Source organism: Corythoichthys intestinalis, chromosome 3 (genome assembly GCF_030265065.1).
Source record: "Corythoichthys intestinalis isolate RoL2023-P3 chromosome 3, ASM3026506v1, whole genome shotgun sequence".
In the NCBI taxonomy this organism is placed as follows: Eukaryota; Metazoa; Chordata; class Actinopteri; order Syngnathiformes; family Syngnathidae; genus Corythoichthys; species Corythoichthys intestinalis.
Window position 1 is genome coordinate 25,009,244 of NC_080397.1, and position 18,099 is coordinate 25,027,342.

General features: G+C 40.5%; 2 protein-coding genes across 7 annotated transcripts in view; one reads left to right on the top strand and one right to left on the bottom strand.

The window, feature by feature from the left end:
• Positions 1-18,099, top strand: part of sh2d3cb (SH2 domain containing 3Cb) — a 49,896-nt gene that overhangs the window by 14,876 nt on the left and 16,921 nt on the right. For all 5 annotated transcript variants that reach the window (XM_057831376.1, XM_057831377.1, XM_057831380.1 and 2 more), the window contains exons 3-6: positions 5,437-5,476; positions 8,046-8,156; positions 9,017-9,369; positions 10,473-10,534. In XM_057831376.1, coding sequence (XP_057687359.1) covers positions 5,437-5,476; positions 8,046-8,156; positions 9,017-9,369; positions 10,473-10,534 — 566 coding nt within the window. The remainder of the gene's footprint in view (positions 1-5,436; positions 5,477-8,045; positions 8,157-9,016; positions 9,370-10,472; positions 10,535-18,099) is intronic.
• Positions 9,525-18,099, bottom strand: part of LOC130913076 (UDP-glucuronosyltransferase 2A2-like) — a 33,853-nt gene continuing 25,278 nt past the window's right edge. Inside the window, exon 2 of one of the 2 annotated variants that reach the window (XM_057831382.1) lies at positions 9,525-13,499. In XM_057831382.1, the coding sequence (XP_057687365.1) occupies positions 11,901-13,499 (1,599 nt within the window). In that variant the 3' untranslated portion in view covers positions 9,525-11,900. The remainder of the gene's footprint in view (positions 13,500-18,099) is intronic. The other variant, XM_057831383.1, reaches the window with a different exon arrangement.

Genomic DNA, 18,099 nt, shown 5'->3' on the forward strand with positions numbered 1-18,099 from the left:
TTTGTTTTCTTTCTTGTTTCACTTTCAATTCGCTCGTAAGCGAGAGAGGGCGTTACTCGGCTTCTATTACACAGGTGCTTGACAGCGATCCGACATTTACTTGCGGCGGGGCGGGAATTTCTCCACAGCTGTGATTCACGTCGCACACAGAGCTCGACCAATTCATTCCACAAGCGTTCGGAATAATTTAATTGCAAAACCGAAAAGGCGCGGTTCATAAAGGCGTATTGAACCGTACAGGGCGAACCGTACGGTTTGGCTTTGAACCGCAAACCGTTGCACTCCTATTAACTACTATTCACTACCTAGCTCACACAACACTCACAATCACTAAACACTTTCCAGCTAACTAACTGTATACTATACTTCATTAAATTAGTGAGTTAACTCACTATTCAGTAACTAACTCACAAGTAACTCCGAACCATATAGCTAACAGACTTCTATCTAAATAACGAATAAACTCATAACTTTTCCACAATATTTTTTATAAATTATACACACTTACTATTTGAACTATCTTCTCCTATTTGTTCACTAACTGACTCACAAAATGAAACTTTTCTCATAGAATTCACATCTGTTGTTGCTACCATGAGAGCACAGCTGTGTGTGTACATTCATACATGCCGGGTGTGTGTGTTTGCGTACATGCTCGTGTGTGTGTGTGTGTGTGTGAGAGAAGAAAAAGGAAGTATTGTAAAATGGATGCTACTTGAGGGACTTCATGTGTTGGTTGATACCCTGAGAAGGTAATTAAAGGTACTATAAAATGGAATTCAAAATCAGTAAACTATTTGATTAGGCCAATGAAAAGAGTGTGGTTGAAAAAGCCTACTACTTTTGAATTCATACAAAAAATAACTAAAAGTCCCAAGTTTTCTCTTGTCAGAGTTTGTGTTTATTTAGTGTTTTGGTTCATTTCATGTTTGTGCCTGGGTGTCTTGTCCTGACGGATATTCCAAAGAGGAGGATCACCAAAATCTGCGTTCATCAGGCTACGTTGACATTAGGACGGATACTTTTTTGCCCTGTATTTTTGGACAATATTTTAGACCTGTCTGCACTATGTTTAAGGTGCGTATACAGTGCCTTGCAAAAGTATTCGGCCCCCTTGAATCTTGCAACCTTTCGCCACATTTCAGGCTTCAAACATAAAGATATGAAATTTAATTTTTTTGTCAAGAATCAACAACAAGTGGGACACAATCGTGAAGTGGAACAACATTTATTGGATAATTTAAACTTTTTTAACAAATAAAAAACTGAAAAGTTGGGCATGCAATATTATTCGGCCCCTTTACTTTCAGTGCAGCAAACTCACTCCAGAAGTTCAGTGAGGATCTCTGAATGATCCAATGTTGTCCTAAATGACCGATGATGATAAATAGAATCCACCTGTGTGTAATCAAGTCTCCGTATAAATGCACCTGCTCTGTGATAGTCTCAGGGTTCTGTTTAAAGTGCAGAGAGCATTATGAAAACCAAGGAACACACCAGGCAGGTCCGAGATACTGTTGTGGAGAAGTTTAAAGCCGGATTTGGATACAAAAAGATTTCCCAAGCTTTAAACATCTCAAGGAGCACTGTGCAAGCCATCATATTGAAATGGAAGGAGCATCAGACCACTGCAAATCTACCAAGACCCGGCCGTCCTTCCAAACTTTCTTCTCAAACAAGGAGAAAACTGATCAGAGATGCAGCCAAGAGGCCCATGATCACTCTGAATGAACTGCAGAGATCTACAGCTGAGGTGGGAGAGTCTGTCCATAGGACAACAATCAGTCGTACACTGCACAAATCTGGCCTTTATGGAAGAGTGGCAAGAAGAAAGCCATTTCTCAAAGATATCCATAAAAAGTCTCGTTTAAAATTTGCCACAAGCCACCTGGGAGACACACCAAACATGTAGAAGAAGGTGCTCTGGTCAGATGAAACCAAAATTGAACTTTTTGGCCACAATGCAAAACGATATGTTTGGCGTAAAAGCAACACAGCTCATCACCCTGAACACACCATCCCCACTGTCAAACATGGTGGTGGCAGCATCATGGTTTGGGCCTGCTTTTCTTCAGCAGGGACAGGGAAGATGGTTAAAATTGACGGGAAGATGGATGCAGCCAAATACAGGAACATTCTGGAAGAAAACCTGTTGGTATCTGCACAAGACCTGAGACTGGGACGGAGATTTATCTTCCAACAGGACAATGATCCAAAACATAAAGCCAAATCTACAATGGAATGGTTCAAAAATAAACGTATCCAGGTGTTAGAATGGCCAAGTCAAAGTCCAGACCTGAATCCAATCGAGAATCTGTGGAAAGAGCTGAAGACTGCTGTTCACAAACACTCTCCATCCAACCTCACTGAGCTCGAGCTGTTTTGCAAGGAAGAATGGGCAAGAATGTCAGTCTCTCGATGTGCAAAACTGATAGAAACATACCCCAAGCGACTTGCAGCTGTAATTGGAGCAAAAGGTGGCGCTACAAAGTATTAACGCAAGGGGGCCGAATAATATTGCACGCCCCACTTTTCAGTTTTTTATTTGTTAAAAAAGTTTAAATTATCCAATAAATGTTGTTCCACTTCACGATTGTGTCCCACTTGTTGTTGATTCTTGACAAAAAAATTAAATTTCATATCTTTATGTTTGAAGCCTGAAATGTGGCGAAAGGTTGCAAGATTCAAGGGGGCCAAATACTTTTGCAAGGCACTGTATAAACGCCTAGCTCCTGCACGGGACGCCTGCATTTGCGCAGACTATGCAGGCGCAGAAAGGAGCAGCCACATGTGTGACGTCATCGTCCTCGCGGTCACCTCTGAACCGGAGGCTTATCATTTTTCGGCGTTTCGGACGTATTCAAGCGTAATCTCTTTCAGTTTTATAAAGAGGAGCAGGAAAGCCACAAAAATGGTGATGGCGCGCTCCGTGACGTCACTTCTCTTGGTTCTGATTATTATAGGGATACCCCGGCTATTCTAGGCAGCAGGTCAGAAGTTTATGAAATTACACAGCCACATGCCCCTTGTAATAAAATCTCCAGACAACTAATTTAATTTTAATTCCAGTTGGCAACTAATTTATTAATCGATTTCATCAATTAGTCGTTGCATCCTTATTTATTACAATGCCGTAATGCCACACAAAAAATGGTGATGGTGCGCTCCGTGACGTCACTTCCCTTGGTTCTGATTATTATACGGATACCCCGGCTATACTAGGCGGCATGTCAGAAGTTTATGAAATTACACAGCCACATGCCCCTTGTAATAAAATCTCCAGACAAAAGGTGCATTAGTGTAGCCGACATGCTGTTTAGTGTAACTAATTACACGTTTGAGGCCATTATCTGTCCTAGTGTAGCCGTAGCCTCAGTCAACTCTGAGTTGACTCACAATGAGATGGGAAGCACTAATTACCTGTTTCCTAATTAGTTCATCTCAATTAGTTAAACTCTTAGATCAACTCTGAGTAGATTCACCTAGAGTGAGCATGCGCAACCGCCGTAAGAAGCCATAATCAACAAAGCACCGATACCAAGGGCGTTACCGGGGGGGCAGGGGTGGGTAGTGCCCACCCATGGACATGCTCTGCCCACCCAAAGAAAGCTGGATTTAGTACTAACGGCAGTCTGGACACAGCGTATGGTATCCCATTTATATAGTACTAATGTGTTATAAGTTTTAACCTTTGTGTTGTTACCTCTTCTTTCACCTTAAAAAAGAATGTAATGAAATGAAATTTTGGTTTTATGCATTTTTTAAATTCTTTTTATTTATTTATTTTTTTAATGTATTTTAAAGTTTTCACCAGTGTTCACCTGGATGTTGAGTTTGGTGAGTTTTGAAGCATTCTGAGAGGGTCAAAGTAGGGCTCAAAGCGTCGGCGGGACAAAGAATGACTGCTAGGGGGCGCTACATAGTGTATTTGGAATTTGCCTTTACACGGTATCAAAGATTGCACCTCTGTCTTGACCTGCCTGACGATTTTGGTGCATTTTGAAGCATTCTAAGGGCGTCAAATTGAGCTCAAAGGGGCTGCGGAACAAAGAATAACGATAATAATAAAACCGAGGAACCACAATAGGTTACCTAAAAAAAACATTGTCACCTGCATTTCCATACTGTTCGGTTATGAATGTGTTCTAAGTCAAATAAAATCAAATCAACTTATATTTGTTTAGGCCAAATCGCAACAACAGTTATCTCGAGGAGAAAACAAAACATGTTTTAATATGCAGTAGCCCTACGCTGGATTTCGACATACTTGAGCTTTGTAGCTTTTTTTTTGTTTGTTTTAGTTTTGCCCCCCCAGGTAAGACTAATACCCACCCACACCTGGCATCCTGGTAACACCACTGACCGATACCATGATCGTTACCATGGCAGTGGAAAAAAGGGCAGGTTATTTAAGCCCCATTGAGCTGGAAATATTATACAGGAAGCATGAACATCCAACACTTTTGCTATTCAATTTAAACATTTAGGATTCAAGATCATCACATATTTCCAGCCAAGGAAAAAAATCTGATTTTTATATAGGTCCAATCCAACTGAGAAGAAAATGAATTGGAAACAGCTAAAAATGAAATATCAAAATATATAATTCCAAGTACTATGATATTTTTCTCGGCAATTGCACCATTTTGCTTTTAATTCACTCATGTTTTTTTGTTTTTTTTTTTAAAATTTTATTTTAATGTTTTAAATCACTTTAAGATGATGAACGATATAATTTTTTAAACTGTGACTACTTCAAATAGTAATGTAACAAAATGATGCTTTATATGCCCTCCCACTTCGTAAATTGCATAAAATAGGCCAAAATTAACATTGGAGTCCTGGAAATTGATGCTGTGAAAAGGTTTTCCGTTCACATAATCCCTTTCATTGACAGATTATGCAGAAATATGAATTTCTGTTCCATCCTCCACTCAATGACATTTGGAAGCCTGCAAAATGACAACTAATTAAGCTATTTATCTCATGCTGAGGTAGCAGCATATTCATGGCTAATATAAAAAATTGATCAGTAAGGAATGGTTAAACCATGTCACACAGCAATTTCCATGTGGGAGGAGTGCAGAAACTCTAGGGTATTTCAAGAGAACCTGCCAGCAAACAGGTTACGTTCACAGAGACTGTTACCATGGTGAATGACTCTGTGTTTCGGTAACCTCTCTAAATGAAATGTAGTTTCCCTCATCTCACAGTTTACTTACTCAGAGTTTTCACATAACCCGCTTTTTGGAATACCCCTCTGACCACCTTCTGATTTCACCTGTTGTTGCCTGCTTATTGTGTTTTTACCAATCAGCTGCCTCTTGTGTCGCCTACCTGTTCCTCATTGTTTGTCTGTACACAAAGTACATGCTGTTTTCTTTTTTATCACATTAGTGGCATCATATTATTGATTTTATTCTTATTTTTCCCCAGTCCATGTGATTTGAAGGACAGAGGCGGCGAATACGTAAGGGTGAGTCATCTCACTTCCTCTCTTTATTCATTTTTACTGCTATGGTGGGTGCAGTAACACAACCACACAGACCCCTGGGACTGCACACACACTAGCTATCATTCTGAGTGGGACATGGGCAGAGGTGGGTAGAGTAACCAGAAATTTTAGTCAAATGACCGTAGTGTTACTTCAAAATACTATTACTCATGTAAGAGTACTCATGCAAAAAATGTACTCGGGTACAAGAAAAAAAAAAAAAAAACGAAGAAAAGAATATTCACGTAATGAGTACCTGCTTGACTGATTTTAGTTAGCTGATTTTTTTTCGAAACTGGTATTTTTTAAGACTTTTTTTTTAGGGCTGTCAAACGATTAAAATTTTTAATCGAGTTAATCACAGCTTAAAAATTAATTAATCGTAATTAATCGCTATTCAAACCATCTCTAAAATATGCCATATTTTTCTGTAAATTGTTGTTGGAATGGAAAGATAAGACAAGACGGATATATACATTCAACATACTGTACATAAGTACTGTTTTTGTTTTATTATAACAATAAATCCACAAGACGGCATTAACTTAACATTCTTTCTGTGTAAGGGATCCACGGATAGAAAGACTTGTAATTCTTAAAAGATAAATGTGAGTACAAGTTATAGTTGATAGTTTGTATATTGTGACTAAATATTGCCATCTAGTGTATTTGTTGAGCTAAACTTAATGTTTGAATAGAGTATTATTTAGCATAGCTATTTTGATTGGGAATGCCAGATCTCTTTGCATTGAGATTCTTTTTGTGAACATTATTTTATTTTTGAGAGATAGGAATATTACTTTTGTTGTCCTTTCACTAAATGATACTGTAGCGACTTAAATGTTCTTAACTGCCCAAGTGCATGATGGGAATTTGAGCAACCATGAGTCACAGTGGTTGCTGCAAATTGTATATCTTCTCTGCGTTGAGTACAATACATTGTGTTAAGAAAAAGATCATCTCATGTTATTCTTTCCCATGTTGCTTGCCACAATAGTTATAACAGTTGTAGAAGAAATGCCACCGCTTATTCCATTAAATAGTGCAGCTCCAATCAATGCCTGCGTTACCAATTCGCCCTTCTGGTAATTGGCGGTGCTATGAACCGGCAATTCATGTTGGCTCGTTGTCGTTGGTTGGCTTGGTTGGTCCGATTTCCTCCTGAGGAAGACGGCGTACATATAACCACCGAGAGGCATTGGATGACTTTTTGTGGGTACTTTTATTAACAAAACAAAAGCATGTGGGGGACGCAGCACTTGAGCCTGCGCTAACTGCGAACTTTCTCTACTCTCTCGCTCCCTCTCTCGCTCGATCACTTTCTTCCTCACTGCTCAATCTGACAATGCCGGTCACATTGAAAATAACAGCGGCCCCCTTGGCGGGTGCCGGTAACACCTGCGTCCACTCCACTTGCTTGTCTCTGCCCTTAACTCTCAATATACTTCAAACGGCGCCATTGTAGTCTGTTCACGGCAAAGCTTGAGTGGGTCGTTCCGCGCATGCGTTAAATGCGTTAAATATTTTATTGTGATTAATTTAAAAAATTAATTACCGCCCGTTAAAGCGTTAATTTTGACAGCCCTAGTTTTTTATATGAAGTGTTATCATCATACTGTACTATAAACTATTGCATAACCATATTAAGCCAAGAAAAAACCCACATAAAAATCATCGAATTTCAACTAGAAAAAACCTTTAGAAATGAACCATCACCCGTCCAAAGAGCATGAATGCAAACTATTTCTTACCATTAAATGAAAACTGTTATATCTCTGGTTTCCCATGCACTATCGGTGCCAAATAAAAACTGGGAGACAAAACAGCCGCGCTTTGGAGTAATGTTGACGTAATGTGAAAAAGCTTTTTTTTCCTCCTTTTGGCGCTTTAAAGACGACACAAGATTGAACTGGCGTTGTGATTATAGGACTTCCAAATGCAAGCTTGTGCGCGGTCATGTGACTGTATTGTTACGCCTGATTGGTACAATGGAGTCACGATATTATCGTTGTGATGTCTAATTGGTGAAAACGGTAGTGCTACTGTGCTGGCAAAAATACAGTCGAATCTTATATACAGAATAATGAGGAAAAACATAATGACTTGTGTAGCCCAAAGTAGATGAGCAAGAGTAGTGTTTCTTTTTCACAAATCTACTTAAGTAAAAAAAATATGGCGTGGGAAAACTACTCTTAGAAATACATTTTTCTCAAAATGTTACTCAAGTAAATGTAAAGGCGTAAATGTAACACGTTACTACCCACCTATGCAGGGTATTGGGCGTGAGAACAACAACTTGTATGCCCGTGCATGTTTGTGTGCATGTGAGTGTGTAAGGACACAAAAGCCTCCCTGAGCAGTATGCCCCTTCGTCAATCACGTTGCCCCGGAGACCAGGCCAAGACTCCAGTGTGGAGGCTCTGCCTAACGTGGCCCCCATTGGCATCCAAGCATACCAGCAGTGTGGATGCCAAGTGAGGGTCCAGTAGACAGCTCATCTGCTTTTTGTGCTTCTGCATCTATGCTGCTCACTCTTGTGATGCCCTTCAAGTTCTCCAAGGACAAGAAGTTCGGGCTGGAGAAACAGCTGCAGGAGGAACTGAAGCTGAGCACAGCCTACCTGAAGAGCCACGCCTGGTACCACGGACCCATCACTAAAGAGGTAAGACAACCAACCCCACAGTGTCTACTTGGCCGCAGAGCTTCATTTTTAAGCTATCCATAGGATCTGCTCTTCACTCTGGTCAAGAACAATTAAGTGCAGACACTTGTTTGTCGCCTAGTCTGTTGTTGTGTCTGAAAAAATATCCCTCCTTTGCTGTGGTCAAAAAGCAGATAAAACAGCCATTTGCTAAACGTTGCTGTCATGATTAGTGTTATACGCTGCAGTGTTCAGTTTGCAGCATCTCTTCTCGAATAATATTATAAAATATAAGACCTTTGTTGCTGCGGTTACTCTTGAAATTAAAAATCAACCGATCAGCCGATATATCGGCTGATATATGGACTTTTTTCAAGATCGGCCAATGTCAGCTGATATATAGCCAATATGATACTGTAGTGTTCACTGTTGTCTTTGTTAACTGTGACTTTGCACCATCTAGTGGCCAGTGTTACAGAAGAAAAATATAACCTCTAATATAGACATTTATATACTAGTAATGGGTGTTTCAATTACCTTTCATAATCAGCCTGCTTAAAAAAAAACATATCGCCTCAAATATCATCTTACTAAATTGGTTTGAGACATCAGCAGTCGTCTGCATTTATTATTATTATTTTTTTTAAATCTATATCGCATTGCCCTTTGAAAATCCCATTATTGGTCGACCTCTACTTGAAATACAATATGAATTATACTGATTTGACTAGTGATCAATTTCTTCGCTTCAGTCTTGGAAGCTAGAATGTGAAGCACCACTGTCTCCATTTTTTATGCCCTTAGTCTCCCCTTCAATGGTAAAAAATATCTCCTTTCCAGCAACCACGTTTCAAGAACTAAACTTAGGCCACTCTCTTTAGGTGTCCGAGAACCTGGTGCTGAACCAGGGTGATTTCCTCATTCGAGACTCAGAACTCTGCCTGGGCGAGTATGTCTTGACTGTCCACTGGGACCAGAAAACAATTCACCTCCCAGTCCAGACCACAGCAGTCCGATGTGGGGTTCACTACAGCCTAGACCAGGAGGTATTCGACTCACTTCCCGCTCTGGTGCGCTTTTATGCGGGCAGTAGGGCGCCGCTGACCCGCCGCTGTACCGCCAAGTTCCATCAACCGGTCAACAGGACACTGCCGCTAAGCTACCTGGAGACCGTCTTTGGTCCCCCACCATACCAGTGGCCCCCAAGCCAAGCAGAAGAGCCTTGCCCAAGAAGGTTTGTAATTCGCTCAATTGCAGAATTACTTGATATTAAAAAAAAAAAAAAAAAAAAAAAAAAAAAAAAATGGAAATTTGACCCTTAAATCCAGTTAACTGAGCAGCGTCATTTGATAGGAATGCCTATCATGAATAGAGCCACAAAAAAGTATCTAGGAGTCATACTAGTTGTGCAACGACTCATTTTTTAAATCAAGTAATTCTATTAGAAATAAGCTTCAAATTCAATTTTGTTGCTTCAATGGTTTGTTTAATTAGAATGGCTTTTGAAAGTGTTGAATTTAGTCTTATTGATTTGGGAGGATACACTGCCCTCTAGTGGCAACAGTGAATATGACAAAACAATGCAGTCACATGACCACGCACAAGTTTGCAGTCCAAAGTCCCATGATTACGCTGGCCTGTTAAATCACGTGGTGTCTTTAAAGCGCCATAAAAATTTAAGCCATTGACATAGAGTCAACATTACTCGAAAGCGAGGGTTTCAACCTCTCTCCCAGTTTTTATTTTGCACCGGTAGACCACGAGAAAACAGATATATACTTTTTTATAGATGATACTGTACTAGAAAAAAATATATAACATTGTTCAAAAAAGAATCAGATTGTAAGCAGTTATTGACAGTGTTACCCATTACTTAACTATTTTTTTCACCAAATACCTTTTTACTTGTACTTTTTGGGATGGCTCAGTGGTGTTGTTCCCCAACCCAGAGGTTGCGGGATTCTCCACCCTGGTAACCACGTCTAAGTTTCCTTGGGCACGATACTGAACCCGACGTTGCTGCTGGTGCTGCGTCATCAATATGTGAATGAGGATATAATGTCAAAGGGCTTTGAGTGCCTAAGAGGTGGAAAGGCGCTCTCCAAGTGTAACTCCATTTACCATAGAAGCACTTTCAAAAAGCATTTCTTTAACGTTTATTGAAATACTGTTAGGGCCATTTAATGAATGAGTGAAGTGCAAATCTTACATAGTGCACCTTTTATGTGTTAGTGTTTGTACAACACCAATTTTTTCTCGTTTGAAAATGTCAATGGCAGTTAAGGGATCGTAGAAATGTAAAACAGTAGACATACAACCTCTTTTTTCTGTATGCAGCCCCTCATTGTTGCATCGAGACCAACAACAGCCTGCGCTCTCTTCCTCCACTGACAACATGAGTGAGTTTCTTGCATGTCACCGTATCATGAGACTTATCTGTCAATTAATCCATGAATAAGATTTTTAAAATTATATTTTTATTTAGTTGAGTCTCCTGTTGTGTTTCTATTTTTGGCACACCAAATATGCTAATGATCATTGTGACCAGCAACATGTAAAAAAAGAAAATAAATGTAAAATAATTATAGTATATAGTAATTACTGCATAATACAGAGGAGAGAAAAAATAACAAAAAAGGATTGTATTTCATTTTGAAATGACAAAAATGATCTTGTCTTATCACATTTCTAAAAGTCACAGATCAATAGGACACATTGCGCATCATTCTGATTTTATAAAACTCTTTTTAAAAAATTGTAAAATATTTATACCATCACAAGAAAACATAATAGGGCCTTGGAAATAATGTTTTCCTGCTTTTTAAAGGATGTTACTTCAATTTATTTTAACTTAAGAAACAGCTCGACATAACAGGATGCATGTTTTATCAATGTTGAAATGAGGAAACATATTCAATGATTTGTTTTTTAATTAATAAGAAAAAAGTTATAAAACTTGTCTAATTTTTAAACTTTGACATTTGAACTTTTGTATGATCTATTCCCATTTTTTCCCCAAGAAAAGCTACAATAAATATGATGTGTATATACTGTATATCTCATATACAGTAGACTGTATATACATGTGTATACATATGTATCTGTATATACTGTATGTGTATGTGGATATATACGTTCATTGGTACCTCAAGATATAAAATGAATAGTTTTCCATGTAAATTGCCTAATTCATTTCAAATTTTCCTAAAACAACACGTTAAATTTGTTGTGATGTCCTCTGATTGCCTGTCTTTTTTTGTAAAGCTTTGTTGCCCCCTTAGTGGTAACTACTGTAGTTTGTTAGGTTTCAGCACATTCTATAGACGATCATATGACTATTGGAGTTCATAGCAAACATGGAGTGGTAAAAGGCAAACTAACTTCGACAGCCATTGCTTGCTATTTCATCTCGCTGTTTGTGCCTTGTCAAAACATCACTCATAACTTATATTCTTCTTTTGTTTCATATACATGAGCATTGAGTAGCACATTGTGGTGTGCATACCTTGTTTGTTTACATTTATAGTTGAACGTAGTTACATTATTGCATTGCTGCAAGCGGGAATTATCTATTACAGTTCGTATTATCTTTCGTATGACGATATTTTTTTGTAATATGAAGTGGAAAAAGCTTTGAAAAACTTTTCGTGAAATGAATTTTTCATGTACCAAAGCTTTCGTATCTCGAGGTACAACTATAAATTATGTATGAACAGTGACTTTAACAGAAAATATATAGTAAAACTATACAGTAGAGTGGGGCAATCATTCTTTCTTCATCTTGAATCTATAAAACAAACATCGCCACAAAAGCTTTAGCAGCATAATGCAGATAGCAGCAATTGTTACTGCCACAGCCATCAGGAAGGCCGCTACGTCCAGACTGTAGTACTGTACAGTTGACATCTTGTAGGATTCGGTCCTCAGGTGCGGGGCCCCCTTGTGTCTCATGACAAATTCGATCCAGAAGACAGCGCGGCGCAGAGGTGGGATCGGTTGGTCACGGTGCAACGCTGACAACTTCCGCATCTTGTCGGCATACGACGGCTCGTGCAGAACCGCCAGTAAGGCTTCCAGAAAATTCTCCTGGTTCACTGTGGCTATGTCGAGCACCTTGGCAACCCCCCTGGCCTTCATCCGGAAGAAGTTGTCGTGCTGGTCGAACATCAGTGGGAGGCCTACCAGTGGGACGCCATGGTAAATAGCCTCCTGCAGACCGTTGGTGCCGCCGTGCGCGACAAAGAGTCTGGTTTTAGCGTGACCTAGTAGATCATTCTGTGGAACCCATTCAAGGAGAAGCGTGTTGTTTCCCAGGGTAGACGGACGCTTACCCCGGTGCCTCCAGATCACCTTTTGGGGTAGCTGGGCGAAGGCAGCGGCAATTCCATCGGTGATATCCTCGGGGAGGTCTGCCACAAGGGTTCCCAGAGTCATCACAATCACGCCGTGCTCCCCAGAACTCTGCACAAAGTCCTCCAGGTCAGCAGGGAGTGGCCGGGCCGGCTTGCACTGGAACCCGGACATGTAGACCACATTGGGCATGGTGGGCCGCGGGAACTCAAAGGTGAAGTCATTTCTCATCAGCCAGATGTCGGCCGACTGGAAAAGCTCCATGTAGTAAATGTCCGGGCCAAAATAGCGGTGGACAAAAGATTTGTAAGTTGAGTCTGAAACATACCAAACCTGCCAACGTGTAAACAAGAAATACAAGACATTTTTGAAACGCTCCCAGAACGTCATCTTATCTGTCAGATTGGCTCCCGGGACGGGGACATAAGACAAGGGTGAGGGCGCAATGGCCATATGCGCCTCACCCTGAACAGTCCAACGGACGTTCAATACCAGAGGGAGACCCAGACGGCGAGCAAGAAGGACACCACCCCCAATCGCTGGATCGGTGAGAACCACCTCGTAATTGGCTTCCTGTAGGTTCCTCATCATCTCTTGGTCCTCGAACACCTTGGAAATCATGTTCACTGTTTGCTGGTTAAGGATGTAGAACTGGTTGACCAGCTCATATTCCAGTGCCAGCCGCTTCCACAGGGACGCACCGTCCCGCCGCATAGTGAGCAGCCGGTTGGCGAAGGAGCCGAAACTGAGTTCGTCAAAGCCACCCTGGGAGTGTAGTGTGATGGTCTTATAGAGGTCTGACTCTGGTTGGATGTACCAGCTGTCAGATGGTCGCACTACAGTAATGTCATGGCCTCGGGTGTGTAGTTCCTCGATCAAAACTTTCATGTTGATCCAGTGGCTGCCGTCGATGGGGAAGACCAAGATCTTGCCCCCCGTGACCCCACTGCTGCAAGTGCAGAATAGTGCTGCCAGCGTCAACAGAATTGGCCGTGACATGTCCGAGGAGGCAACCTGTGAAGAGGATGTCAGGATTCAATTGAATTGAATTAATCACTAAGCAGTGCTCTGGGGACAGACTCAAAAGACAATGCAATTTATCTGATGTGGTGTGGTTCAGTGAAGTAAGATTTAGTTTGGTATATGATTCTAGACGATCTTGTAGAGTTTGGTGCAGTTTGGTAAGATTTTGTACAGCTTGGTATGGTTTGTTTTGATTAAATAAAGTTCTATTACTGCAGCGGGCCTCTCTGAATAAGGGTGAGACTTGACTGATGATTTGGTGTCTTTTATTGTTAAACCATGCATCATGTCGACAAATAACTAAGAAAATAAAAACGTTCACCACGATCACCATAGAAAATAAAAAACAATCACTACGATCACGGTAAGAGCTTTGCCTCTTCCAGAGTGGCCGCTAGAAATTATGTAAAACATGTACATTCACTCCAACTACTTTCTACCAGCCTCCAAGCTACAAACTTCACACACACAACTTCAAACAGAAAATATACCAAAACAAAAGCATGACCATAAGTGCTGGTGAATTACAAAATAAAATACATTCATATTAACAGAAAAAATAGGATTCGGTTATTTACCCTCCCACCAAAATTATGAATACTTAATTATTTTCAACAATCAAATAACCACAACTTAGTTAGCCTTTGATGTTTTAATATGTTCCTCTGCATGGGGATGACCAAGATCTTGCCCCCCTATGACGCCACTGCTGCAAGTGCAGAGCAGTGCTGCCAGCATCAATAGCATGTCCGAGGAGGTTTAAGTACCATTCAGTACCATTCGGTGATGTTATGCGGTAATTGTATTTTTACTGAAGTTGCAGATAGCCAAGATTCTGCCTTGTACAGTTTTTGTAAGATTTGGCAGATGTTGATGATGATGATGATGATTTTTCGGTCAACAGACATAATCAGATGTAGTCACAAGATTGCATCCAATAGCTTGTTGAAACAGGACAATGTCATTGTCAGTGGCGTAAGTCAATGCCCACAAGAAAAAGGTGTCGATAAAAAAGCTACCTATGGATCAGGTCGGCTCTTTTTCCCGTCTTTTTCAGCCCTCGACACTCAAGCCATCTCTTTCACTGAACATTTGTATGTTCTTCCACAACTTTAGCAGTGAACTTGGCACCAGGGACATCATTTTTGGACAGAATTGGTTGGTTTAGCTCAGTAAACATCTCGTTCGTACACTATTTTACATGCATCTAGCATGAGGGACGAACGCAAGTTTGACCCCCCCAGCAACAGTTGCTAACGTCATGAATATTAATGAGCAAAGGCGACGTGTTACGTGCGGTACGCTATTTACAGTGGCGCTAATAGGTATTTAGTCAACCATTAATTGTGCAAGTTCTCCCACTTGAAAATATTAGAGAGGCCTGTAATTGTCAACATGGGTAAACCTCAACCATGAGAGACAGAATGTGGAAAAACAACCCAGTAAATCACATTGTTTGATTTTTAAAGAATTACCCTTTGTTGGCAATAACGGAGGCCAAACGTTTTCTGTAACTCACAAGCTTTTCACACACTGTTGCTGGTATTTTGGCCCATTCCTCCATGCGGATCTCCTCTAGAGTAGTGATATTTTGGGGCTGTCGTTGGGCCACACGGCCTTTCAACTCCCGCCACAGATTTTCTATGGGTTGAGATCTGGAGACTGGCTAGGGCACTCCAGGACCTTGTAATGCTTCTTACGAAGCCACTCCTTTGTTGCCCTGGCTGTGTGTTTGGGATCATTGTCATGCTGAAAGACCCAGCCACGTCTCATCTTCAATGGCCTCTCTGATGGAAGGAGATTTTCACTCAAAATCTCTCGATACATGGCCCCATTCATTCTTTCCTTTACACAGATCGGTCATCCTGGTCCCTTTGCAGAAAAACAGCCCCAAAGCATGATGTTTCCACCTCCATGCTTGACAGTGTGTATGGTGTTCTTCGGATGCAATTCAGTATTCTTTCTCCTCCAAACACGAGAACCTGTGTTTCTACCAAAAAGTTCTGTTTTGGTTTTATCTGACCATAACACATTCTCCCAATCCTCTTCTGGATCATCCAAATGTTCTCTAGCGAACCGCAGATGGGTCTGGATGTGTACTGGCTTCAGCAGGGGGACACGTCTGGCAGTGCAGGATTTAAGTCCCTGGCGGCGCATTTTGTTACTGATTGTAATCTTTGTTACTGTGGTCCCAGCTCTCTGTAGGTCATTCACTAGGTCCCCCCGTGTGGTTCTGGGATTTTTGCTCACCGTTCTTGTTATCATTTTGATGCCACGGGGTGAGATCTTGCATGGAGCCCCTGATTGAGGGAGATTATCAGTGGTCTTGTATGTCTTCCATTTTCTAATAATTGCTCCCACAGTTGATTTCTTTACACCAAGCGAAGAGTGAAGAGTTACAGAAAACGTTTGGCCTCCGTTATTGCCAACAAAGGGTATATAACAAAGTATTGAGATGAACTCTTGGTGTTGACCAAATACTTATTTTCCACCATGATTTGCAAATAAATTCTTTAAAAATCAAACAATGTGATTTTCTGTTTTTTTTCTCCACATTCTGTCTCTCATGGTTGAGGTTTACCCATGTTGACAATTACAGGCCTCTCTAATCTTTTCAAGTAGGAGAACTTGCACAATTGGTGGTTGACTAGATACTTATTTGCCTCACTGTAGATGAGTTTGTCAGTGGTAGATATCCAGTCCTTTTGAACTTGCTGCCAGACCTCCTACTTCAAATGGATTAGATGTCTATCGCCACCAATGGCAGCCAACGAGTTAGTGGTAATTCTGCTGATATATTGTGATGCTGCACATGCCATCCTGGATCAAACTAAATACACACACATACACATACATGCAAGCTCCACTCTAATTCCTAATATTTCTACTTGCATAACATGCTTCCTGATTGCACAATAACAACACTTGGCGAGAGTTGTTTCGCATGAGGTTCCACAAGGCTTTTCCAAGTTGCTTTCCGTTTCACACTCCACCCACAATACAGCATAGATCCAAGCCTAACACTTTAATATTTGTCATGGCACCATGCCTAACATTGAGTCCATGTCAGTGGTTCTCAAGCATTTCACATCTAGTTCCACCTCAATACGCACTCAGCTCTCAGAGTACCACTATCATGGCCAACTTATAAAAGTGTTGTAGGCCTAGATGAAGCTGTTCCTAAATATTTGAGAAGAAACAGTTCTAAAACATTAAGGGTGGATCTTTTTTTGTTTGAGTTTTGTAACTGCTCTTTCATTTGAGACAGATAGAACTATGCTCCAACTGATAGTTTGCCAGGTTTTGTTTTGTTCAGCAATCCAGAGAATGCAGACAATATATTTAGAAATAAAATACACATCCAGATCAACAATAATCGAATTACACAACATGTGCGCCTTCTGCTTAAACATCAAGGAGTGGTGAGAGTCTTTGTGTGTCTTAATGCACTTTTCTCAGACTTCCTTTTCATGGCTATTTTGACACCTTTGATTTGGCTCTTTTGCCACCTTTCGTTTATTTTTTTGGCATCTTGGTAGTCTTTCATGTGAATACGCACAAAGGACCACAGACAGACCCTTCATGCTTATATGCCTATACCTCAGAATGAGCGGAACAATCAGTGATAGAGTCATACCAGCTCGAACGTCGCCCGGGTTAACAAGGTTCGCGTCAGGTGTTAGGGGACCAGGACAACCTGATGTCAAGTGGGCTACTGGAACAAGACACAGATGGAGCAGGATGGAGAACAGCGTGTTAATGGAGTGCTACTACAGCAGCAACCCCAGCGAAAGGGGATACATGCAGAGAATGTGGGAAGAATGTAGGGGTTCACGATATCAATTTTTTGAAACCGATACCGATATCGATAACTTCCTGCTCCTCAAGGCCGATACCGATACGATAACCGATAATATATACATATAATTTTTCAATGTATATTCACCTGCGTTTTTTAACACCTGTAGGTCAAAAATACTAATGGTTGATTCAGCATAGACTTGCCTTTGACCGAACCAGAATTTCATGATGACATGAACATTATTATAATAACCAAAACAAAAACAAGAACAGTTTTCAGTTCAAATAAAGTGCCCATATTATTTTTTTCAAATAAATATAATTTGAGTTAATCACAATCAATCAGTCAATATTATTGACGATGTGTTCCCTTGAACAATGAGCACAGATCTAAAACAAACATAAACCCAACAGCTATTGTGCTTTGTCAGCAGATAAAACATTTGGTGCAAAAAGGAGAGGAGACTTTTGTCGTCTTGGTCCATGAGACAACTTTCTTAACATGGAAATTATAGAACAGCAAGCCTATCAATAACCAAAAGACCTCTCAAGAACTTGCAAACATAACACTGTAAAATGCAAACATTTGCTAATTGGCATAGTAAGGTTTCTAACTTAGTGAAGGAAAAATACGGCCTCTAAAACTAACAAAACTTTGCATATTGGCAAAACAGGAGTTGAAACAAACGCACACATCCCAATCCAACACAGTGCCAAAAATGTTATGATTAGGCCCGATAATATATATTGTTATCAGATTTATTGGGATGACGTCATAATTCCTATTATC